The sequence below is a fragment of the Podarcis liolepis genome (assembly GCF_965112155.1).
Source record: "Podarcis liolepis genome assembly, chromosome: 8".
NCBI classification, from domain to species: domain Eukaryota; kingdom Metazoa; phylum Chordata; class Lepidosauria; order Squamata; family Lacertidae; genus Podarcis; species Podarcis liolepis.
The window spans coordinates 78,763,643-78,789,896 of NC_139560.1; the positions used below are offsets into that span (position 1 = coordinate 78,763,643).

The 26,254-nt window shown below is 42.0% G+C and overlaps 1 protein-coding gene across 1 annotated transcript in view; it reads right to left on the reverse strand.

The window, feature by feature from the left end:
* The window catches only part of GABBR2 (gamma-aminobutyric acid type B receptor subunit 2), a 288,773-nt gene that overhangs the window by 72,639 nt on the left and 189,880 nt on the right, over window positions 1-26,254 (reverse strand). Inside the window, exons 12-13 of the mRNA XM_083519142.1 lie at window positions 24,210-24,317; window positions 18,498-18,620 (exon numbers count right to left, since the gene is read on the reverse strand). Coding sequence (XP_083375268.1) covers window positions 18,498-18,620; window positions 24,210-24,317 — 231 coding nt within the window. The remainder of the gene's footprint in view (window positions 1-18,497; window positions 18,621-24,209; window positions 24,318-26,254) is intronic.

A 26,254-nucleotide genomic window follows, 5' to 3' on the forward strand; every position in this document is an offset into this window, starting at 1 on the left:
AGGAGGGGAGTGAGCTGGTGGAATCTGAGGATAATGTTTTAGTTCTCTCACTTTAAGGCAACCACCAAATCAATATATAAAAGCATAAAAAATTAGACGTACGTCCTGTTCTATTGTACATTTCCTATTGGTCTCATGGTAGATGAAAAAAAAAATATGGGGGCAAGAAATTCTGAACTTGACAAAGGTGCCCTTTCTCTATACAGAGGTTAAACGTATTTCAGTCGCAAACAGCTCTTGCAAATATTTATAGAATACATTCAGCATGTTTGAAACAAAGCATTAAGAGTTCTCTGGTGTACCGATGGCAAAAGTTTAGTACAAGATTTGCTTAAGCAGAAACCAAAACCTGTTTATAGAAAGCAAAAAGAAGAATTAATAGTGTGAGAAAGCAAACAAAAAAACCCCCCAAAACACACACATCCCCCCAAACACATTTTGGCTTTAAAGGTACCATGTGTGAATGATTATTTACTGAAATTGGCTATTCCTCTGCCTCTCTGTACAGCTTTTGTTCCCAGTGTCAGTCAGAAGCCAGCCACCTGCTCTTTCGTATCTTCAAAGTAGGTCAGCTGTGAGCCAATCAATCTTCCATCTTCATTACTATGAAACCCAAAAGCCTAAGGCAAATGAACCATTTGAAGGAAGATGCAATGATAGCTGTGGCATTTCTCTTTCCTGAGTGTTAGCCATTTGCATCTGGACACACCAATCTAGAAGGTAATCTTTCAGTGAGAAACAGTGACAGGCATCGCTATTAATTAGTTTGTACTATTGTGAATAGCAGGCAGAGCTGCTCATAAAGCAACATTTATGCATCATTTATGCACTTGTTTATTGTTCTGGAGCTGTGATCTTAAAAATAAAAAGGGTTGGGGTTTTTTTGTATTACTCCTTTAAAATATTTCATTCCGGTCCTAAGGACCAAACTGGAAGAGACATTGACAGAATAACCTGTAGTTTTAAAAACTCAACAGAAGCCATGAGGGCCCCATTCAGACTGGGACTGTGGTCCTGGGGATATTTAACTATCATATTCTTGAGTTGCTACTTGCATCAAAGGGGGAAGTTTAAAAAATGTCCAGATGCTTGTAAGTTTTTCTCACCACTGCAAAGAGCATCTTCAAGGGATGGGAAATATTTGACGTCCTTCCTTCTGTTTCAAACCCATCCACCACACACAACCCCTTGGCTTTTTTTTTTTTAAATTGTACTGAGAAATTAGTGTTCGGGTCTTTACAGGTGGCAAAGGGAATGATTTCTATCAAAATCTTCTCTCCCCCCCCCATTTTCAGCCCCCTAGATTTTCAATCCCCTAGATTCCCCCCCCCCCATTTTACACAAACTAGCTCTGAAAAGCTCTAGCCAACAGCATGAATAAAGGCTAAGGATAATGCAAGGATTCATGCAGAATTGCTCACATAAGTAACCACCCTTTCTGAAATTACTGCTGGACTCTCCTAACTTTGAAGGAGCCAACACTGCCTGGTACCCTATCCAACCTCCAGTGTACGTTTTGTCCATTGGGGATGGAGTAGCAAACACAGAGTGGGGTTGGCTTGAGGTGAACTGTGTTGGTAGTTCACCATACCTCAGCCAGTGTCATAATATCAACAGAATATGCGGAGCCGCAGAATGTAATGAATGTCATGCCCTACAGACTATTATACCTGGTTTCTACATTCCTAGACCAGTGGGAGGCTGAACGACTCAGCAAATCACACACTTGACCTCGCTAGCACCCTTATCTCAGAACATTCAGCAGCAAAGGATGTGCTCCTCAAGACATGAGGAGGAGGAGAAGAAGAAGAAGAAGAAGAAGAGGAGGAGGAGGAGGAGGAGGAGGAGGAGGAGTTTGGATTTGATATCCCGCTTTATCACTACCCGAAGGAGTCTCAAAGCGGCTAACATTCTCCTTTCCCTTCCTCCCCCACAACAAACACTCTGTGAGGTGAGTGAGGCTGAGAGACTTCAAAGAAGTGTGACTAGCCCAAGGTCACCCAGCAGCTGCATGTGGGGGAGCAGGGAAGCGAACCCGGTTCACCAGATTACGAGTCCACCGCTCTTAACCACTACACCACACTGGCTCTCCAAGCACTGTGTAATTTAGCCCATTGTTCAGATTGCACCAACAAACCGTGCTTACCTTGATTCTGCTAGCAAACAGTCAAGGAGGGATGTTTCCTTCTTGTCTGAATTCTCACGACACCCCTAACTCTAGTGGAAATACTGGTAGGAGCTTTAGGAAGTTTGTTTGTAAGAAAGGTTGTCTTCAAAGAAGCCATTGTCACCACTGCTCTGCTTCATCACACCCCTCCACACCCTGAAAATCTTTTCCCCTTAGGAAGTGAAGGAGGATGGGACCCTGCAGCATTTGCATGGAATGATGGAGAGGGGAAGCCCTCATGCGCTTTGGAGAATCCAAATGGAACATCTAAATGACACATTCTTTTCAGGGGTCAGCAGTGGGATGTATGTGCATCTCTGGTGAAGTTCCACATGGGGACCCTGGGGGAAATGAGAGCAAGCCCTTTCAGGAACCATTTAACCACGGCATGGAAAGACTGGGACTACCCCCCACTCCCAGCTTGAAAGGATGCTGCAGACGAGCGCCTGAAGCTTAAAATTGCACCACCAGAAAGGTCTGCTAGCACCATCATCGTTTATTAAATGCGTATGACTGCCCATCAACAAATATTATCCAGGCCTCTTAAAGAGTAGAGTACAGTGGTACCTCAGGTTAAGTACTTAATTCGTTCTGGAGATTCGTTCTTAACCTGAAACTGTTCTTAACCTGAAGCACCACTTTAGCTAATAGGGCCTCCCACTGCCGCCGCGCCGTCAGAGCACGATTTCTGTTCTAATCCTGAAGCAAAGTTATTAACCCGAGGTAGTATTTCTGGGTTAGTGGAGTCTGTAACCTGAAGCGTCTGTAACCTGAGGTACCACTGTATGTTCTTAGAAATAATCACATGGAACCTGCCTTTTGGTATTTTATCGCGCCAAGTGTAGTGCCATGGGTCAGTGTGTCCAGCTATTAACCACAAGGTTGCTGGTTCAAGCCCACTCAGGGGTGGCTGTGAGCAAGACTCCTGCACAGCCGGGGGTTAGGCTAGATGACCCCCCCTGGGTCCCTTCCAACTCTACAATTCTATCATTCTAAGCTGCAGTTGATGGACCACATATCTAAATGCACACTTCTTCTTCTTCTTCGAAACAAAACAAAAGACAACCTTCTTTTGCACAGAAATCTAGATAATCTAAGAACAGGCAAAGTGCTCTGATATGCTGACCTAAGCCCCCCATTTCATTCTGAAGTGATATAACCCCAGAAGAGCTATGACCACGCCACATTTTGAATGTGAAGACTGGCTCTCTATTTAGTTGCCTGAATGTTTGATGTGAGACAAAATATAGAGGGCATCCAATATATGGGTCAAGGGGTTGGCATACCTGAATGCCCTGGTCCTGTCTTTGAGCTGGCCAAATGTCTCCCTACCACCGCCAGTGCCTTTGCCCATTAAAAGCAGGCAAGGGGCAACTAAAGACACAAGAGTCCCCAAACTGCCAGCTGAACATTTGTCAGTTCAACTCAGCTCAAATTAAAGCAACAAGCTGCCAATTTTAGATCGAATTTGTGAAAATAAGCACATTAACATTTCATAGCAAAGGTCAATTAACTAATTGAGTTTTATTTATATAAACATTGCCTATAATTTCATTTACAGAGGTAATTCAAGTGAGACAATAATTACAGAGGTCTATCTGATTAAATATGGTACCACTTTACTATCTAGGGTGTACACAGGCAGAATATTTCTGTTCTCATCTGCAGCAAAAATCCCCATAGATCAGAACTGGAAGCCGCTATACAATATTGTCATCTCAACAGAGTCGACCTGCAAATGCCCCCACCCTCTATATCACGGTCCCAATTTCAACTGCTCAGTGTAGGTCTGGGGAGATGAACAAACCCCCCAATTTCTGTGATGTAAAGGAAAGTTGTGAGTTTGATAGGGATTCAAACCTCACCTAGGTCCTAGGGATGGGAGTGGTTCTGTGGGGCAGGCTGAGGATTAGGTAAAGGACTCAGTTGGTAGGGAACCTGAGGAGTAGGGAACTCATGGGGAAGAAAGCTTGGAACTGAAGCAGAAGAAAGAGAGGCAGCCCCTAAAAGTACTCACATATTTAAAAGACTGGAGGGATTTAATGCTATAGCTGCTGAATCTGATAGAGCTCAGACCTATCCCTGTCTTGATGTACCTCCAAACCATCTCCTGCGTCACCTGGCTACAGTTAGAATTCCTTTTTCCACTAACCCAACCAGTGTACCAATTATGGCATTCAAACCAGAAATAAAATTCCCCAATGTGTGCATTCTGCTAAAGATTCCCTCTGGGTTTGTTTGTTTGTTTGTCAAGAGACACTGGTCACATAGAAGTTCTCACAGTGAGAGAGTTTCAGTCTCTGTTGTGGCCAAGTCTATTATGCCATAATTGTTATTAGTATTGTTGAGTTTTCGTTGTATGGAAGAAGCTGAGGTTGCCTGGGGGCATATGTATCAGCTTCTAACAAGTATGGGTCAACTGAGCAGTTAGCTAAGCTTCCATTAGAGGAATATGTAGCAAAACCTCTTACTTGTGATAAGGTATCTCCAAGCCAATTTCTCACACCCTTTTCATGTAAGGAACCAGGATTGTCCATACAATATAAATTAATGCATCTTGCTGCAAATGCTTTGCTGTTACCTCCACCTCCCTTGCTCCAACTGCTGATTCACAATAGTCCAGCATAGATTTCTGGATGACTTATCTAAAGCTCTGCGGATCTGTGCTTCCCTTTGGTGGAGATGAGCTTACTTATCAGCTGAGTCAAAACATGTGCTCTCCCAAGCATCTGTCCTCCAATTAAAATATATGGCATTTAAACCCACTTTTTTAAAAAAGTCAAACAGATCCCTATATGTTGCAGTTAACAGTAACAGCTGAGCCAACTGACTTTAAAACTATTCAAAATAAAAACAAATTAAAGCAGAACATGGAGTTCAAGGGCAGGCAGCCTTCCTTGTCGCCATCTCCAACAGGAAGGGATGAACAGTTTTATGCAACATCGTTAACTCATATCCAGCAAGGTTTTGCATATTGTAGTGTGTGCATGTACAAGCTTTGAATACAATTCAGGATTTGCAAAAGATTACATGACTTTGCTAAATTACAACCTGTAAGTACACTGAGGAAATCAGTGCTGCAAGCTATGCCTTAAAACAGAACCTTGGTCCACGCACAAGCCAATTTCCAGGTACAAGGGCTCAGCCAATATTGTTCTCCGAGGACAGATTTACTCACAATTGCTGCGGGTGCAATCTTCCAACTGTTAACATGAACAACAAAGCTGCCGTTGATTTTAATGGAACAGGACTGCAGCTATTTTACACACACCTTCCTCTAAAATGACCCGGTGCTGGCCATTCTTGGAAAGCATATCCCATGCTAGAAAGAAGATATTAAGCCAATTTCATTAGTGCAATGCCTGCTGAGGGGGAGGAAACCCAGGTAAGTGACTGGGAAACGATGCCTGTCCACCCTTCATAGAACTGTCTGTGTTTTGTGAGTTTATTTATGCCTATTTCAAATCTGTTCCCATGGAAACTGAAACAAAACTGGCCACCAGCTGAGTCAGCTTCTACTGCTGCCTTCCAGTTATCACAATGTCATCTGTTTCCCTAGAAACTGATGTGGAAAATGATTTTTTATATATAAAAAAATAAGGGAGAGCGATTATTTTTATAGGAACACGAAACATCTCTTTCAGCTGGTCCCAAGTCAGCTTCTATTTAAGCAACAGTGGGTTTTGAAAGGGCTTTTCGAGGGGGCAGGATGAAACCTTTAATTTCGCCCATCATGGAATAGTGCCAGTAGCCAGCAGGCAGAAGATGCTGAAATGGACAGCTCTCACTTTCAACTTCTGGCTGCCTGCCTCCTGAGTTTCAGAATGGCTGGGTTTGCAAATGAGTTCTACCACGCAGACATGTTTGGCTTCTAAAGATGGGCGTGATTAAAATAAAATAAAATGATGTAATTTAGATAGATAGAAGAAACGGAAGGATGCAGTTGCATTCAAAGAGCAAACTGAGTAACAAGCTCTGCCTCCGGCTGAGGACCCTTAGACATTACCTTGGTCAATTACATGTTTTCATAATGTGCACTCCTTCAATAATTTTTGTGTGTGTGTGTATGTGTGTGTGGCTAATTCAAGCTGTTAGTTGATAGAATTGCGTAGCAATTGAAATTTAAATTACATATATTATACATTATTTTTCATTTAAATTTTGACCTACATATATTGAACTCAAACATGAAGAAAGGATTTGCCAAAGCAAGGCTGGGAAACTATAAAGTCATCTGTATCTGAATACAGCAATGTAAACTATGTGTTGCAGTGGCAAAACCTTTGATACTAATTGGCTAAACTGCTGTGATGGTATAGAAAGCTATTTATGATCATTCCAACTACTCAGGGAACAAAGCTGTTGGAACATCTACAGTCCAACTTCCATGAAGGGAAAGTAGTCAGTTTAGCTGAGAGATTGTGGAAAGCTCTCCCAGGGAGGCTCACCTTCGTTACATAGCTTTAGGAGTAACTGGGAGGGGGCAGGGAAGAGATCATATACAGTAGATAAGCTAAAGGACAAGGAGCCAGAGACAAGTCCTATTTGTGTGCTCAGAATAATTCCACTGAGTAGGAGAGACCACTCCTCACCTCACCACCAAATTCCCACCAGCCCCCTCCTTCTATATGTTCAGACTCAGAGGAAGGGTCTGAAGAGGGGAGCCCGTTGTATCTGCATACCTTAGGCTTCTCCTGTAATATGGAATCCTAATGGCACAGGCTTCCCTACCACAGGAGAAGCCTATGTGGGCAGAGCAGGATTTACTCTTTAGATCTGAATCTGATTTTAGAAAAGGGTTAATTATGTCTCATAGTGTCTTGCTCTCCATTTTCTGATAAGGGAGTAAATGCATAAAGTCTTGACCTCTATCATCCTCCATTTTTAACTATAGGACCTGGTCTGAGCCTTGTAAAATCAAAAGGATATTGCGAACGTGAACAAAGTCTTTATTCCATTTTAGGTTATATATCACTATGTTTTCTTATTTCTTAACCCTATAAAGGGTTTCATGAGGTAGGCACGGCATCTTATTTGCATTAATAAAATTTAGTAAAAAACTTTTTTTGCCAATTATTAACGTGAGAGATGGGTATGCCTATTGGTAAGACTCAGAATAAGTAAAGAAGGTGTGATAATGGAATCATTTTTGTTACAGAAGCTCTGCCCATCCGTGAGAATGTTAGCTTCGACCAATTTTTGAGCTTAGCTGTTAAATCTTTTATCAAGGGAGTTCATTTTTTTCTAGTTTAGATAGATTCTTAAGTATATTAACTCTCAGGTATTTAAAGTAGGTGTTGCAGAGTTCCAAGCCAGTTGTCTTGTGCCAATGAAGTTGTAGATTTGGTGAGGTGTGTGTACACATTTACTCAGATTTGCTGGAGCATGTCTAAATCAAGAAGTTTTCATTTAGCACCTAAAGAGGGAGCTGGTTGAATTTCCTATAGCAAATTGTTCTATATTCTGGGTGGTACTACAGGAATGCCCTGTCCTTCATACCAGCCAGTCACCCCTCAGGTGGAGGCAGCGTACATTGCTGAATACATCCAACCTCTTATCTGGCGTTATCTGGCAAACGAGGCAAGACTGATGAGGAGGCTCATCGCTCCATGATGAAATGAATGCTTTACATGCAGAAAGCACCATGTTTCATCCTTGACACCACCAATTAAAAAGGGATCTCAGCAGGCTTGAGAAATATTTTGCCTAGGACTTTGGTGAACCATTGCAAGTTAAAAGTAGACAGTGCTGGACTAGGTGAAACCGTGGGCTAGATGAATAAGAAAGCTTCATCAAGTCTTGGAAGAGACTTGCAAAGTTCAGATGGCTGCATCCAGCTGTACATTGATTAACTTGGTATGAGAGGCATAAATTGGAGCAAAACAGCCAAGGGCGAAAGTGGATGACGGCAATGTTTGCTCCCCCTGAAGAACAGCTAATTGGGACTCTGGTGGGGATGAGCAATACAAATTGAGAAGCAGAATGAACTATTCCTAAAACAACTATCTATAATTCATAAATGAGGTCTCGTGTAGCCATTAATAAAAATATCCTTGGGAGTATCTAAAATTATAAACGGCCATTTTCTAAAACAATGCGTGCCTCTTACACAGGGTAATTATTTCATGTCTCATTTAGATCCCTAAAAATGCATTATTGCAAGTGAAATCTGGCAATGCTTTTGATCATATGGTCACATTAATTCATTGGCTTCGTGCTTCAAAGAGACTCATCTTCCAATGTTGCTACATTGATTGGGAGGGGATATATAGCCATAAGGTGTATAGAATCACTGACAGATCAGTAAGTTATTTGCTAGGCAGCACAAAAAGTCACCATTTTATAGCAATTATGAATAGGGGCTTGTTTTACAAATATCTTTCAATATCTGTTCAGTTATGAAAATGGGTGGCTTCCACGGATGGAAAAGAACAGAGGCTCACAACCAATCTGTATTTGAAATTGAAAGGCAAAAATTAACTGAAGGAGAAATGGGATAGTTTACAGAAAATAAGAAGGAATATTTTAAAGTATCAGCATCAGCAGCGAAAAAGTAACTGGGACACTTAAATTAGCAAATATAGAAACACAAATGTCTGATGATTTATCTTCTGCAACTGCAAAGCAGCAGAGTGCAATGACCTAGAACCTTCTCCCCGACAGGCTAATTTTATATGAGAAGGAAGTATTTTATATAGGGAGCATTCAAACATTTGTTCCCCGCCCCCACTACAGTCTGAAATGGTACAACTCATCACCAGAGCTATCACATGAGGCCTCCTCTCATCTATTTTAGTTTTCAGGCCAAAATTCTGAGCATGCTTTAGGAAGCATGCGGAAATTGTCAAACTGAATCCATTGGAAACTTATTTTAAGGAGCTGAACTGTCAAAATATTCCTCCCCCACCCCACCCCACCACCTAATAGATCCCAGTATACTTCAGATCTCTCAAGTTGTGTGAATGGCTGCAGCTAGCCAAGCAGCCCAGATCATCCCGAATAAATGGCCTTTAAAAAGATATATTTTAGAGAGTATGATTAAATGGGCTTGATACAGTAATAACTAAAGGAAATTAAATTTGTGAATGTTATGCAACACATCAGAACAGATTATTTCAATGGCTCCTCCTGACCTTAAAATCTGTGTAACTAAACCAGGAATACTTCAAAGGACTGAGAGGGAATAACTTAGAACATCAACCTTTCACTATTAATTACAATATCTTCTTCTCCAATGTTTCCACCAAGTCCCCTTGTACCATTTAAAACAACAACATGCAAGTTGTGAAAAAAGAAGACGTTTTAAATGATATTGTACCTTCACATATGGGTAGCACACTCACGAGAACAAGCGTAACCGCTTCCTCAGCAAATATCAGTAAGAGAGTATCTGATCTGGCCTGAATTGGACTTGTGTGCCTCATTTCTCCACAATGTTAAGACTCCTCTACTTTTTCTCTCCATTGCCCTTCCTTTCCATTGCGCGCGGAGGCTGCTTGTAAGCCAGAGAAGATCTGTGTCTCTATTTTGATTAATGTGCAGGGTCTAGTAATCGTATGTACCCTTGGAAAAATTAGTGACCCTTAAAGGATGATTTTGAGAAACACTGCCAATAGCACAGCTGCAGTTGGACTTTGAGGCCAAGGTTCAGAGCCAAAGAGATTCCTGAAAGTCTACCTAGAGATCAGCAGAGAATGTAGTCAAGCTTGCAAAAATGTACAGGTGCCAGGATAAACTATGCTGGAAATGTAGGGCAAAGGAAGGGATATAGGGCAAAGGAAGGGAACTTCCTACACATGTGGTGGACCTGTGCTAAAGTTAAGGGGTTTTTTGGATATTATTTACAATGAATTAAAAAAGATACTAAAATATAATTTTGACAAAAAACCAGAGGCATTCTTATTAGGGATAATTAATGAAGAAATTCATAAAAAAGATGTAAATTTATTTATGTATGCCACAATGACAGCGAGAATTCTCCTGGCTCAAAGGTGGAAACAGCAAGAACTCCCTACACTGGAAGATTGGAGAACTAAGATGGTAGAATTTGTGGAGTTGGCGAAGCTGACGGGGAGAATTAGGAACCGACCCGAAGAAAAATACCAAAAGAACTGGAGCAAATTTATTTATTATTTGAAAGAAAATTGTATTTATATGAAAATGTTTGTAGCATTAATGTGATATGTTTTGTAAAGAGGAATTATGATGCTGATTTATAAATAAGAATGTGATTTCTTAAGGTTAATATATGATAAAGAAGTGATCATGAGAATGCAATAGATATGTTAAATGTCATAGGGATGTCAGAAAGAGAGACGGAAGGAAGTCAAAGCTCATTTTGAGCAAATAATATAAGTTGTGAATATGTGTATGGAACTAAGATGAAATACAGAAAAAATCAATAAAAATTACGTTACAAAAGAAGAAGAGAGAATGTAGTCAATAACAAACAAGCCCACTGTCAACATCTAGCCTGGCATGGGTATGCTGGGGCCAATTCTGGTCACCGCAACATCCTTTCTTCCTTCTTAATAAGAAATGAGAAGCAGTTGCAAAGGATGGATTGGAGCTGTGGGGAAAGGTTAATTGTGTGCTTCACAATGGAAGTAATACACATGACCATCGAAATGAAGTCTCCCATAAGAACATTAAGTCCGGGGTCTAAATTTACCTAGCAGCACCGCTGATTATGGCTAATTGCTATTCATATTATTATCATCCATGACTCCTTTACAGCCATCCTACTCACATTTTTTTCCCTAAGATGCACCAAATGTTGTAGCCTTTCCTCATAATAGCATTGCGCTACAAAGCCCTGCATCTAGTTGCATGGCTTTGTCCATAATTGTGTACACCTGGCTGTAGGATGCAGAGTGATCATTTTTAACGAGTGCTGCTATTATTTGTTCATATCCCATCTATCATCCACTGTGGAACTGAAGACAAGGAATAGCACTGGGGATTTGGGCTGGGTGTTCATCAGTATGCGGATGATACCCAGCTCTACCTCTCTTTCAAATCAGAACCAGTGAAGGCAGTGAAGGTCCTGTGTGAGTGCCTGGAGGCGGTTGGAAGTTGGATGGCGGCTAACAGATTGAGGTTGACTCCTGACAAGACAGAAGTACTGTTTTTGGGGGACAGGAGGCAGGCAGGTGTGGAGGATTCCCTGGTCCTGAATGGGGTAACTGTGCCCCTGAAGGACCAGGTGCACAGCATGGGAGTCATTTTGGACTCACAGCTGTCCATGGAGGCACGGGTCAAATCTGTATCCAGGGCAGCTGTTTACCAGCTCCATCTGGTACGCAGGCTGAGACCCTATCTGCCTGCGGACTGCCTCGCCAGAGTGGTGCATGCTCTGGTTATCTCCTGCTTGGATTACTGCAATGCGCTCTACGTGGGGCTACCTTTGAAGGTGACCCGGAAACTACAACTAATCCAGAATGCGGCAGCTAGACTGGTGACTGGGAGCGGCCGCAGAGACCACATAACACCGGTCTTGCAGGACCTACATTGGCTCCCAGTACGTTTCTGAGCACAATTCAAAGTGTTGGTGCTGACCTTTAAAGCCCTAAACAGCCTTGGTCCAGCATATCTGAAGGAGCGTCTCCACCCCCATCGTTCTACCCGGACACTGAGGTCCAGCACCGAGGGCCTTCTGGCAGTTCCCTCACTGCGAGAAGCCAAGTTACAGGGAACCAGGCAGAGGGCTTTCTCGGTAGTGGCGCCTTCCCTGTGGAACACCCTCCCACCAGATGTCAAAGAGAACAACAACTACCAGGCATTTAGAAGACATCTGAAGGCAGCCCTGTTTCGGGAAGCTTTTAATGTTTGATGTATTATAGTATTTTTATATTCTTTTGGAAGCCGCCCAGAGTGGCTGGGGAAGCCCAGCCAGATGGGCGGGGTATAAATAATAAATTATTATTATTATTATTATTATAGCATTAACAGTTGTTCTTCTAACCAGGCACTGACCAGACTCAGACCTGCTCAACTTCAGAAAAAAGGTTGCTGCATCCTAAGTCTTGAGATCATTGTCTGGGGACCAGCTTGCTAACTCCTACAGACAAGCTATCCAGGCAGAGCTTATTTATTTATACCAAGGAAGGGTTGAAAGAAACCAAGGTATGCTAATAGCATATGCTCTTATTTTCCAAGAGAGACATCTTGTGCAGAAGACAGTAGCAGGAACACAAACAGATACACAAATATGTGTGCTGTCAAAGCAAAGCAAGGTGAAAAGAGAAACACTGGAAAGAAGTGGATAAAACAGCAGCTGGGAGGCAGGTAATAAGTGCAGGAAAGATTAAAGAAAAGAGTAATTCTGGAATTTTAAATGCATTTTCTGTTGGCAGAAAGCAGTAGGACCTATAAATGGATCTAAAAAACTACATTAAAAAGAGAGTTTGGTTAATGGTAAATAACATTCCCCGATGTTTTAACACTACATACAGCTGTGAAGAAACGGGTTTTTTTCAAAAAATTGTGTGGACTTTCATTAGCATTGAAAAAATACCGCTTTTGTTTTTAGACAGATGCAAAAATATTTGCCTATTCACTTCTATCAAATGAATAGGCAAATATTCGCTCCCCGCTACTTCACTTCTCTCAGTGATATCACCAAGTAGTTAAAACTGGGCAAACCCCACAGCTCAATGCTACGTGAATTTTAAATTTCCTTACTTGCTTTCGCAACTCCAAGTCTGTGCAATGCTTACCTGCAGAATACATTGCGAGTGGATGTACACTGTTGTGTCTGTTTGTGGGGGTGGGGTGTGCACATATGGAAAGGATTTTAAACATTGTTTTTCTCACTTTGAGAAGTGGCATAGATAAGAGTCTGCACAAAAGATAGAGTCTTTTGTTATTTATGTATTCATTTATTTTTAGGAGATTTATATACTATCCCCCCCTTTATGCCATAAAACCTTCAAGTCAGCAAACAAATTACAGCAAACAATAAAATCCAATATGCCAGAGATAAAATTAAAAACCACTAAATGAAAGGAAAGGAACAACACAAGTCAGTGCCAAATGGGTGACTCTGGGTAGCAAATTCCACAAACACAGTAAAGGTAAAGGTAAAGGGACCCCTGACCATTAGGTCCAGTCGTGACCGACTCGGGGGTTGCAGCGCTCATCTCGCTTTATTGGCCGAGGGAGCCGGCGTACAGCTTCCAGGTCATGTGGCCAGCATGACTAAGCTGCTTCTGGCGAACCAGAGCAGTGCATGGAAACGCCATTTACCTTACCACTGGAGCGGTACCTATTTATCTACTTGCACTTTGACATGCTTTTGAACTGCTAGGTTGGCAGGAGCAGGGACCGAGCAACGGCAGCTCACCTTCTGATCAGCAAGTCCTAGGCTCTGTGGTTTAACCCACAGCGCCACCCACGCCCCTTCCACAAACACAGTATTACCATATTAATATCAGGGTCAGTAGCAGGGGATGCTGCTGTAGTCTTAAAGTGGTGGGGGGCACATTACTTTTGGGGGTACCCGTCATTTTCTCTCCTCACTTGTCATAACACGGAATCACAGAACTGTAGAGCTGGATGTCAAACTTTACACAGTCCTGGGTGTGCAGAATCCGCATATCACAGCAAATATCTATTTGGGCTAATGATATGTGATTATCAGCATTATCAGTATGTTTTGAGTGACGCTGCAGACTTCCACATCCCTCTAATCCTTTTGATTTATGTCCCAAGTTCACGTCACAACGTTTTGCAACGAAAGAGGGGGATTAAACTGGAAACTAATAGCACAGAGACACTGGAGGAGAAGGTCCTTTCCCTCAAGTGACTGGGGAAGATTAGTAAATCATTCACAACCCAGTTCTGTAACTGAGTCAAAATCAACAGAAGCAGCTGGCGACTATGGGTCAGCAACAGATGTAGTTCCTGTCATTCTGTTTTTTCCTGCCTTAAATGATAAGAGAAGGAAATGGCCAGGAACTCTTACTAAAAAAATAAAAAATAATTCCAGAACAAAAGTGAACTAAATTCACTAAAAACACACATGGAAAGATGGCCCTTCTATTGTTAACACAGGTGATAATTCTCACTAGGAATTCTTCAGGGGAGTATTACAGCCACTGGCTTGAGCAGATTAATTGCCCATATCTTTGAATCGTTTTGTTTGTGTTTTTAATTTATCCTGAGTTGCTAATGATTAATGCTTCACCTTGCAATCTAGTGAAAATAATACGCAAACATTGACAGTTTTATGAATATGTACCAGACAGTGGTGGTAAAATAAATTTTTAAAGTGCAACCAACCTCTGTGAGACTTGGATTGACACCATATTTAAAAGATACTGAATAAAAGTCCCACTTGCCAAGGGACAACTGGGAGGCCATCTTCAGACTCCTGTTTATTCCCTTGCAGTTGTGCCCTTACTTGCCCCACTCATGACATCATATATGACTTCAGGTGTGGGGCAGGTGGGAATGGCTTGGCCTCAGTGTCAAACTAGGAGCCACTGTTAGGCCTAATTTGGCCCAGGGGGCAGAGGTTCCCTATGCCTGTTTTAAACATTTAAAATCTGTTCATTGTCTGTTCATTCCCTTTGTGTCCCTTGACTGTCCAAAATATAGCTAGTGAGAACATTAAGAGTCTCCTTCTCTGTAGCTTTGCCAACTCTGTTTGAACTTCCTTTCCAGGAGGATACATTTGGCCACTCTCTGGCATTTCTTTGTCATCATTTGAAGACCTTTCCTTCCAGCAAGACTTTGGTCCTCTAGATATACAATGCAACATACTCTCCTGCTTTGTTTTGACTCAGATTTTATTGGGTTCAGCTGACTGAAGTTCATTTATTTTTACCTTGCAAACTGGCTTAGGTAATTTTGTCAGGCGAAAAGGAAGAATATAAATGATTTAAAAAAATAAATAACAACTAAATGGGACATGGGTGGTGCTGTGGGTTAAACCACAGAGCCTAGGACTTGCTGATCAGAAGGTCGGCGGTTTGAATCCCCGTGGCAGGGTGAGCTCCCATTGCTCGGTCCCTGCTCCTACCAACCTAGCAGTTCAAAAGCACGTCAAAGTGCAAGTAGATAAATAGGTACCGCTCCGGCAGGAAGGTAAATGGTGTTTCCGTGCACTGCTCTGGTTCGCCAGAAGCAGCTTAGTCACGCTGGCCACATGACCCGGAAGCTGTATGCCAGCTCCCTCAGCCAATAAAGCGAAATGAGCGCCGCAACCCCAGAGTTGGTCATGACTGGACCTAATGGTCAGGGGTCCCTTTACTTTTACCTTTAAATAAATGATGTTCCCCCCTACCTATGGGGAGAACTATGTGCACAACTTGGGACCCTTCATCATACTGGATGCTTGCTAAAGCTGCTTGTGTTAGCTGCCTGTCTGGGACTGCAAAAACAAGAGGGCTTTCAAACCCACAGCAGACCACTATTCATTGGTGGTGAGGTACTGTGTGGGCTTGATGTCCCAAAAGTTCTACAGGCCAGTAGAATTCAAGATGCAAGGATGGATGAAGGATCCTACTCAAGCAGCAGAAACAGCTGCCATGAACAAAAGAAGTCTAATGAGGCAAAGACAGGCATTGGCATATATGTGTGTGTGGCAGGAGCCTGTTTGAACAGGGGCATGCCATGAATTGAACTGACAGCCTGCAAGGCTGGCTGTCAGACAGATATGCATTAGAACATGGGTCAGCAAACTAAGGATGGGGGGGGGGCGCGCGGATCCGGCCCAATTGCTTTCTGGATCTGGACCACAGACGGTCTGGAAATCGGCGTGTGGATCGGCATGGGGATTCTGATCGTTCGGGCTGCGCCATCCCCCCCTCCCTCCCACACACCATGGTGACACCTCCTCCCTCCCTCCCCCTGGCTTCTCCCCGTCCTGCCTAGAGGAGGAAGGGGGCTGGGCTTTGTTGAGCCTCGGTTGGCTGAGCGCCATTTTAAGCAGCCCCTCTTCGGAGCCAGCCCTTTTGCGCCGCTCATCATCCCTCCGTTGCTGCCACCGCCAGCCCCTGCCACTCGCAAGGCACAGGTAAGCAGCCACTGGGGCTCATCCAGTGCTGTGGAGAAGGGAGGGGAGAGTCATGGGGGGGGTTCCCTCCAAAATATAGTCTGCCCCCCCAAGGTCTGAGGGACTTTGGACCGGCCCCCTGTGGATAATTTTTGCTGACCCCTGTATTAGAAGGCTACCTCATCCGGCTATAAAGTCAGATGGGATAAAGGAGTTCTGCCAGTCTAAGGAGATTCAATATTCAGGTGAGGTAAGGCCTACTTTAAGATAAGATATTAAAGTACCAGATTTTGAAGTGACTAATATAGGTTGAAATCATTGCACTATTATACAGAAACTTTTATTGACTGCATGTATGAAACAGTTACGGATTCAAAGAAGTTCCCTTAAAGGCTATCTCTCCAGTGAGAACAGAAATCCCACAATACCATTCTGCCAGTAATACAGTAAGTGGTCTTGCACAAATCACTGCAACACATTCATTCATAAGGAAAGGGGGCGGGATCAAGTTTTAGGAGACAGTGAGGTGCCCAAACTCATCATGAACAACTCCCTCATTCTCTTAGAATGGTAATGGCACCCACCTGAAAGGTGCCAGAACTGATTCTGGCGAGTTCCAGATGGAAAAAATAATAATCACTGGCTGAGTACACATCTTCCATGAATTTGCCATCCTTACTGCTAGCAGATGTCAACTTTATTGTACTATTTATTGTACTGCCCATCTTTGGCAAAGTGATCCAGAAGAACACAGAAGTTAACTATCTCCGGTTTAGAAATATAGCAGCGTGATTGTTGTCAACAGTATGAAGTACAATTAAGCAAGCACATTTCAAAACAAGTGTCTGGCTACTTCTTCAATCCTAGAAAAATATTTGGAGTGGTCTCTTGCTCATCTCTCACTCAGATTCTATATCGGCAATATAAGTTGTCATTCAGAGAACACTGCATAGATCAGGGATAGGCAACATGGTGCCCTCCAGATTTTGTTGAGATTCCAGCTCTCTCCAGCTCTGACCAGCATGACCAATGGCCAGAGACAGCACTATGTTGGCTACCTCTGCTGCAGATTCTCAGAGAATGTTCATTTATTTATGTCTATCCTACCTTTCCTCCCAAACAAGCCCGGGGTGGCAAGCAACAAAACAATACAAAGTAAAAACACCTGAAAACAGTTTCATATCTTCACAGCCACTAATTTCAAGGTCACCAGGAACACTATATTTCAGCCATAAAATGCATGGGTGAACAAGAATGTCTTAAAATTCCTTCTGAATGTTAATAATGAGAGCGAGAGCATGAGCTACAGCTAGTGCTAGTGAGAGAAGCCTCACCAGGGAAGGCATTTCATAAACAGGGAACTGCTCCTAAGAAATGAGTGGCCTCTTACATGCATCAAAATAGTCACAATCTCCCACAACTACCAGAGACTCTCCAAACCTACACAGTCACATTTCAAACCTTAGTAAATGCTGCCGCACCAGAACCCTGATACTTTCGCTACCATGTGATAAGAGTTGTGATATAGTAGAAGATAGGAAGCAGCGAAGTTAGAAAAGGTAGCACTTATGTTGATGCAAAAACTATTTTTGCTCACTTGTAAGCAAACACTGTAACAGAAAAACCATTTTAGATTAATTTTTTTCAACATACTGATGCAACTGTACACAAAGAACCCCTTTCGCTAAAGGTTTCCATTTCTCCTGCCTTCAAAACCTTCTACTTTCTGAAGACTTTTCTTCCACAGAATATATCACATATAACCAGAAAGTCTGACGAGTCAAGTAGCATGCTACCAGGCCTGCCATCCTTGACCTTTATATTTCCAGGGTGACCTTTTGCAGGAGATGACATTAGAGGACCAGACATTATACATAAGTGAACTAGGCCAAGTAAAATAATGGATATTGCAGTTACAATACCCAAAGATCCACAATAGCAATGGAAGCTTAGTTCTTCATATAGGGATTTTTTTTAAGCAGATGACTTTATTTTAAGTCTTCATTTTATGTCTAGCTTGCATTAGTTCCCCATGAATTCTCCTAATGGAGTCTGAAAATCTATTATTTATTGCAACACCGTCTCTTATAGACTCTTAGCAGAGAACTCCCCTGTGTTTACAACATTACTGCATCTAAAACCTCTTAAGCATGGCAGAGATGCAGGACTGTATTTAGAGTGCAGATGCAATTTTCTTCTGTCATGAATTATTATTTTTTTCCTTCCCAGTCCACTCAAAAAAACCATGCCTGACCTCTTTCAAGATATTTTCATCCATTGTCTTGTATTGCAACATCAAATGTGAAAATGGTAGAAGTTGTGATGACATACCTCCATGTTGTAATTTTCCACCGTCCTCCTCAAGGGATCAACCACTTGCCAGCAAATCAAGATGCAAAGATCTATCAGCAGCATTCCCCCAACTATTACCAGAAGCTTTTGGTCCTTAATGATCTGGGGAGAAAAAAGCAGAGAGCATAGGAGGGCATTCCCATATAAGTCTGAGATTCCTGTGGCGCCTTTCTTAAGTGCCATAAATAAAAGGTATGTAACAGTGCTAACAAGGCTTTTTAATTATGCACAGAAAAAGGTCTTTGTGATACCGGAATACAAGAAAAGGTCATCTTGCAAGCTACATTTCCTGCTTGCCAGTGCTGTCTGAAGAGCGCAAACATCTAAATCATGCAGAATGAAGATAGTGGAACAGACAACAATACTCAGAAATATATATATATATATATATATATATATATATATATATATATATATATATATTCTGCATTCACAGACACATGCACACACCAATGCTTTTCATGTTCAAGTTAAGGGAACTCAGAAATACATTCGTTACAGCTTCCAGCAGAAGGTATAGTTATGGACTCAATTCAACTTTTTGAATCCGAAAAGTGAAAGGCAGAAAATATATAGTGCCATTATCCAGTCCCATTTCTAAACATTGAAACAGCACGTCAGTTTTTCAGAAGCAAAATAAGGGAATGCTTTCCTGCCCTTTGAGAGGGCTTGGGGAGGGGGCAGAGATGCTCCCTCCCTTGTGCTGGTGCTTCATACAATGTGAGGCATGATTCAGCCCATCTCCTAAGAGTCTTTTATGACACTCCAACAACTGTCAAGGGTCAAGGACTTGCTTTGTACAATATGCCAGGAAGGTCTGACTGACATAGAGTCATTTCTTGAAGTCCTATGCACAAAGCAGGAAATGATTTATTGTGGCAGGATGCATCCTTTGCCTGTGTCTGGCCCCAGCAAATGCCCAGCTTCATCAACCTATTGCATCTGGTGGCTCTCCAGATATTGCTGGACTACAGCTCCCATCATCCCTGACCATTGGCTATGCTGGTTGGAGCTGATGGGAGCTGGCATCCAACAACATCTGGAGGGCCACTGGCTCCCCATTCTTATATTAAGGTGAGGCAACAAAGGGAAGACAAAAGAAGCTTGCTGTAACCAAGGCAGGAGAGGTTCAGAGAATGAACCTGAACTTTAGCTGAAGGAGCAAAGAAGAAAATGTCATGCTCCTAAATAAGCCTGTTTAGAATTTGGTTTAAGTTAGTTGTACTTTGTTCATATTGGAATAAATAGGATGAGGTCATGACTAACTTGCCCTATTGGTTTCAACGCCACCCACATGCAGCTAACAGTCTGGACCTGTATCCAATGAAATATTTTCACTTAAGAAGTGTGCTGTTTATCTCTGTTTAATTTCCCATGGAATAATTTCCACCTGTGTGCCGCCCTTACATTGTGGCACTGTTTCACCCTTTGCTTAGCACTGCCGCAGTAGAGCCTACTTAATTAGTCTCTTACATTCTTGCCAGCAAATTGGTGATCAAAGGGCTGCTTTTTATGAATCAGGGCTACAACGGCGAACAAATTCTGCTTCTCTTCAATGGGACTTACTCCCTGGTAGGTGTGGATCCAGCGTCAATCTGGCTCCAACCCATTTTATCCTTCTTGTTCACATGTTGACAACCTCTATAAACAGATTATGACATAAAATAAAGAAACTTTATCCTGCTCATTGCTCCTTTAACTAAAATACAAATTTCACTAACTAAGCTGTATAATATCAAACCCAATACACTACAGGGCAGATTTGCTATGAAAATTCAGCTAATATACTACTAATTCCCTCATTATAATTTTAAGCAGGTTTCTATTTTTTTCTTATTTTGAAGTAAGCTACAATGCTAGAAAAAATTGAAATGCAAATCGCCATATGTTGGTTCATTTTCAGCAGATGGTCTCTTAATAGTGCACTTGGTGGTGCTCATTTTATTTAGCATGAAGATTTTTACCTCTGCAAAACACCCCATTTCCCCGTTTGTTTATTTATTTAGTAGATCAGAAAGAACTACGAAAAATCCAATATTATTCTTAAGAATAAAAGTGATTGGCTTCATAGTGCTAATACATCTTTTGGGGTTGCAATCTTAAATTCAGTCCCACTGAAACCACTGGCAGTTACCTCTGAGTACAACAGTCAGCACAGGCCAAATGTCAAATTAATACAGATGAGTGAACCATGTTAGTTCCAATCCACTAGTAATGTGAATTTATCTGATTAGCTTTCAGGCTATCCATTGGATGTCTGGAACAAAGTCCAATTGTTTTGCTAGGTCCTGGCAGCTGCTTACAGACCCCATGCCTAGTTTCATGCCATTGATTGGTTCCTGCAAACCGATCCTGGAGTCTTATTGCACAGAGCCACTATATCCTCCAGTCCATATGCAGTGAGTACACCCAGGTAAAATGGTAAAGGAAAAGGACCCCTGGATGGTTAAGTCCAGTCAAAGGCGACTATGCGGTGCGGCATTCATCTTGCTTTACAGGCCAAGGGAGCTGGCGTTTGTCCACAGACAGCTTTCCGGGTCATGTGGCCAGCATGACTAAACCGCTACTGGTGCACAGAGGACTGTGACAGAAGCCAGAGCGCATGAAAACACCATTTACCTTCCCACTGCAGCGGTACCTATTTATCTATTTGCACTGGTGTGCTTTTGAACTGCTAGGTTGGCAGAAGCTGGGACACAGCAACAGGAGCTATGCAGATTCAAACAGCTGACCTTCCAATCAGCAAGCCCAAGAGGCTCAGTGGTTTAGACCACAACGCCACCTGCACCCAGGATCACACAGCAACTGTAGTTTCTATGAAAAGCAATCTTGAAGGCCTCAAGATAGGTCAAGGTTTGATGGGGATACCTGCAACAGAACAGGTGAATCCCAATTTTGTTTATGCTTCTATCCCAGGCACTATCCAACTTTCAAGATACAGCAATCTACTCCCACTATAAATAAACTGGTCTACCCACTGGATTGACCAAAGTTGTTGAGCTTCTTTTGGCGATCGATCCACCCCGCGGTCGACCAGTAGATCGTGATCGACCAGTAGGGCATCCCTGTTCTATCCCATGCATTCCCAAGGCTTAGGGCAGCTTACAATTACAATTTCACATTTTAAAAACTTCAGAATTAAAGGAAGACAGGAATAGAGCGGGTAAGGCAAACCTATGGCTCTCCAAATGGTAATAAGACTCTCATATCCCATCAGCTCCAGCCAGCATAGTCAACAGCCGGGAAGGATAAAGAGGTTGAAGTCCAACAACATCTGGAAAACCACAGGTTCCCATCCCTGTGATTGTTTTGCCCTGTGATTCACTGAATTGCAAGAGTGCCCTTCTCATGTTCTTCGGTGACTAGGGTGAGGGAAAGTAGAATAGCGGATTTAAAGAGAATATCCCTTTGCCTCCCATCCCCTCTTAATTCCAGGGGAAAGAAGCAGGATGTAGGCACCTAGCTGTCCACTTGAGGTGATTGGCTCTGTCTGTGAGACACTAAAAGAGTAAGCTTAGAAGGGGAACCTCGGAAGCTGATACACACACAATCACACCATAAAGTTTTACATTACAGTACTCTTTCTTCATAAGGAGAATGATCTACACCAGGGGTTGCCAACCTTTTTATACCTACTGCCCATTAATGCATCTTTCTTGATGGTAAAATTTCCTTACCGCCCACCAGTGCTTGATGGAAGGAGGATTCAGGTTGTGCCATAGAACCCCCTACTGCCCACCTAGAATTCTGAAACGCCCACTAGTGGGCGGTAGGGATCAGGTGGACAACCGCAGACTACACACATAAACTCCAAAACTTGTTCTTGCTTGAGAAAGTCAAGGAACTGCACACAAAAAAATCCAACTTGAGTGAACGTCTGCCTTCTTGTGTCTAAACCAGCAAATCTATGTATTGTCAGGACACAACAGCAAGAAACTGTTTCTCCTTGCTGTGCTTCTTGAGCTTTTTGTAACACATCAGGCATTCAAATTTACTAGCAGTCTACTCTTCATTTAACACCTGGTAGATCTTGGACTGATAAAGCCTTTAGATATGTGGAATCTCAGTGCAATGTGAATGTACAAGAAATAAATGTATTATAACAAACAGAAAATGCCTCTGCTGCGGTAGGACATCCTATGTCATCATCACAATATACACTTAATCCTGGACATACGTGAACCACTTGCATATGGTGAATGTTACGTGAAGGCCAGGAAATGCTGCTTGCTCACTTCTCTATAATTTCCACAATTTTGGCTGCTTCTAGCAATTCAACACATTGCATTACCAGCACCCACCAGAGATGGAATTTACAGTCCCTCAACCTGTGACCTGGCAAGGACACTGACAGCCTCCTTTTTTGGCTAAGGGCCAAATCTTCTCAGTGCCATGCATAACAACAAAAGCAGTGCCAACAAGTGAAATGAAAGGAGACAAAGGCTGTTGGCAATCCATAGATCAGGATTTGCCCCAGAGTAGACTGACAGCTAGATTACATAAAATGAGGACAATGGCAACATGCCCAGGACCAAACTGCACAGCAGCAGTCATATATTATACCCATACTGGCAGAACAAGTTATTTAAAATTCAGAATCTATCACAATTGCACATCACATCCAAACCAACTACCTCTGGACTACAGTGGCACATAACACAACTGGCTTCTCCATCTAAGAACGTACTATTGATATCAACCCAAAGGCAGAACACATATGGATAAAATATCAGAATTCAACCAATAATATTGATAATATCAAGTTGATCCCAATTTCCCAATATCAAGTTGATCCCAATGGAGCATCATTGGACTGGGCACCTGCAGCAGAACAACAAATGTTCCTACAATATTCCACTAGGACCTAGGGGGATGAACAGTATCAAAGCACCATCACAAAACATTCCCAAATCATACTTATAACCCCAAGCTAAGTGCCACTCAACATGACAGTTTCTAATCCATGAACTTTCATAGCACAGTTACCTGTAAGAAAACAGGCAACACAGAGATAGAAATTCTTTTTCTAATGCTTTATTGGTTTTAAAAACAAAACAAAACAAAACAAAACAAAACAAAACAAAACAAATACAGAACAAAACAATACAACACAATCAACAAAAGGCAATCCAAAATCAACACTCATTACCAAAAAATAAATAAAAGAAACAAACAAAATAATCTCTTGTTGGAAGCTGCCCAGAGTGGCTGGGGAAACCCAGCCAGATGGGCAGGGTATAAGTAATAAATTATTCTTATTCTTATTCTTTTTCTTATTAATTTCACACATAACGAATTCCATCAAGACTTCCAATCCCCCCATTGTGATTCCTAAGTTACATTGTTTAGCTGCACACTTTACTTTATCTCTCCTAGGTTGTTCAGTTGTGTTAATTCTGTAAAATTCTCTTATTTCATGCAGAGGTCAATCCAGGCCTGCCAAAGATTTTAGCTTTTTACAGCGTTCTTTTAGATATTCTCTGTAAATATTCCACCCTCTATTAAATATTTGATCTGTATGGTCTCAGAATCTTGCTGTCAGTCTTGCTATTAGTCTGAGATGATAGAAATTCTTAATATGTAAACATCCTGCAAGCACCTACTAGGTTTTCAATACAGTGTTTCTATCATCAGATAAAAGGCTAGAAGAGAGAAGGAAAATATGATTATTATTTTTAAAAAAAGACTCACCTTTTTCTTCATTTTTACATTTTTGAATATTGCATGGACTCTCCATGTTTTTGCAAACATTGCACCAAATGCAGTTGTGTAGCCCACCGTCAGTATCCATGTCCGGACCTGAAACAAACGAATAAAAAAATTCCAGTTTTTTTCCTCCCCATATCTGACTTTATTAACAAAACTTTATACATTAGGGTTAGACTAAGGGAAAAAAGAATAACTCCTTTATATCAGGTTTAGGGTTTTAAGCACCAAGCCCACAGTACCCAAACAGGAAAAACGGCAGCTCTCCTTTCAAACAAGGTTAAAAAATTTCACGACTGCAGAAAAACAACAACAATGAACCAAGTGTAACGAGAATTGCAAACTCGTAGAGGGAAATAATGGACACGTTTTGATATTCATGGCAGGGAGCATAAAAATGTAATAAATAAATGTATCTTTTAATGTAGGAGTTGGGTTGCAATCCAGTGAGGAAGGATAGGGTGTTCCTATGTTCTACTAAAAAAAATAAAATAAAAAAAAAGCAGAGACATCACCTTGCCAACAAAGGTCCGTATAGTTAAAGCTATGGTTTTCCCAGAAGTGTACAGAAGTGAGAGCTGGGCCATAAAGAAGGCTGATTGCCGAAGAATTGATGCTTTTGAATTATGGTGTTGGAGGAGAGTCTTGAGAGTCCCATGGACTGCAAGAAGATCAAACCTATCCATTCTTAAGGAAATCAGCCCTGAGTGCTCACTGGAAGGACAGATCCTGAAGCTGAGACTCCAATACTTTGGCCACCTCATGAGAAGAGAAGACTCCCTGGAAAAGACCCTGATGTTGGGAAAGATGGAGGGCACAAGGAGAAGGGGACGACAGAGGACGAGATGGTTGGACAGTGTTCTCGAAGCTACCAGCATGAGTTTGACCAAACTGCGGGAGGCAGTGGAAGACAGGAGTGCCTGGCGTGCTCTGGTCCATGGGGTCATAAAGAGTCGGACACGACTAAACGACTAAACAACAACAACATGTTCTAGTAAAATGAAAAGAGCAGAAGTGTAAACCCTTAGGAGAAGTCTTATGGCAAGATCCACCAGGATGAGCAACCTGGAACTCCAACTCAACGATTTAATATTGGATAGCTTTAGCATACTCAGGTATCAAAAGTTTTGTGTGTCTTTTGTAGGAAATGTATACAACCCAGTGTTATCTAACCCAAGCTCAGCTCAGTCAAAGTTAAGCCAGCATTTGCTGTAACAGGGAGCATTCCAGGGATGGTGGGGCAGGACTAGAGAGCAGAGATTAGGCACCCCTTCAACTATGTAATGTGACCTGACAACCTAACATTATTTTAAATACTTCTTTTCCCTCTTCCAGGCTTAGGCAGACCAGGAGTAGTAGCCCCACTGCTGAATGGGGTTTGGATCTGGTGTAACTGTGCACTGGCTTAACTTACACCCGGCTTACTTCGCACCAGCTTTTGGTGAATACGAGCGCTCCCTCAACTTCTACTGATTTCAAAGAGATTTGTAAATGGCAGGCCTTTACAAAGATAAAATGAAATGGTGGTAAAGAAGAATTATACGAGAGAGAGAGAGAGAGAGAGAGAGAGAGAGAGAGAGAGAGAGAGAGAAGGGGAAGAAAAAGGAAGGACGAAAATCTAAAGCAATGAAAAATTGTATCCTTTTTTGTCCTAGAGATTTTGAATGTGGGACAGAGTGTTCAGCTGGCAATGTTGATGATGCAGTTTAAAAAACACACACACAAAAAACCGCTGCATCATTAGCATTTATGCTGCAGTTTTTGTATTCCACTTTTCACAAGGCAGATCACCACAGACAACTCTATTGTTCCAAGTAGAAAAACTAGGCATCAGACAAATATTAGAATTAAACAGTAAGAGTCAGACATAAGCACACTCTTAACTGGGTTAATAAAAACAAACTCTTCAATCATGAGAAAGGGGTGTCTTCACCAAAGCCAACATTATGCACCCACGTATTTTAAACCTGGCTGAAATATGTATTTCTACATGATTTACTTAGGCGTTTACAGTCCCAACATTTCTTTCC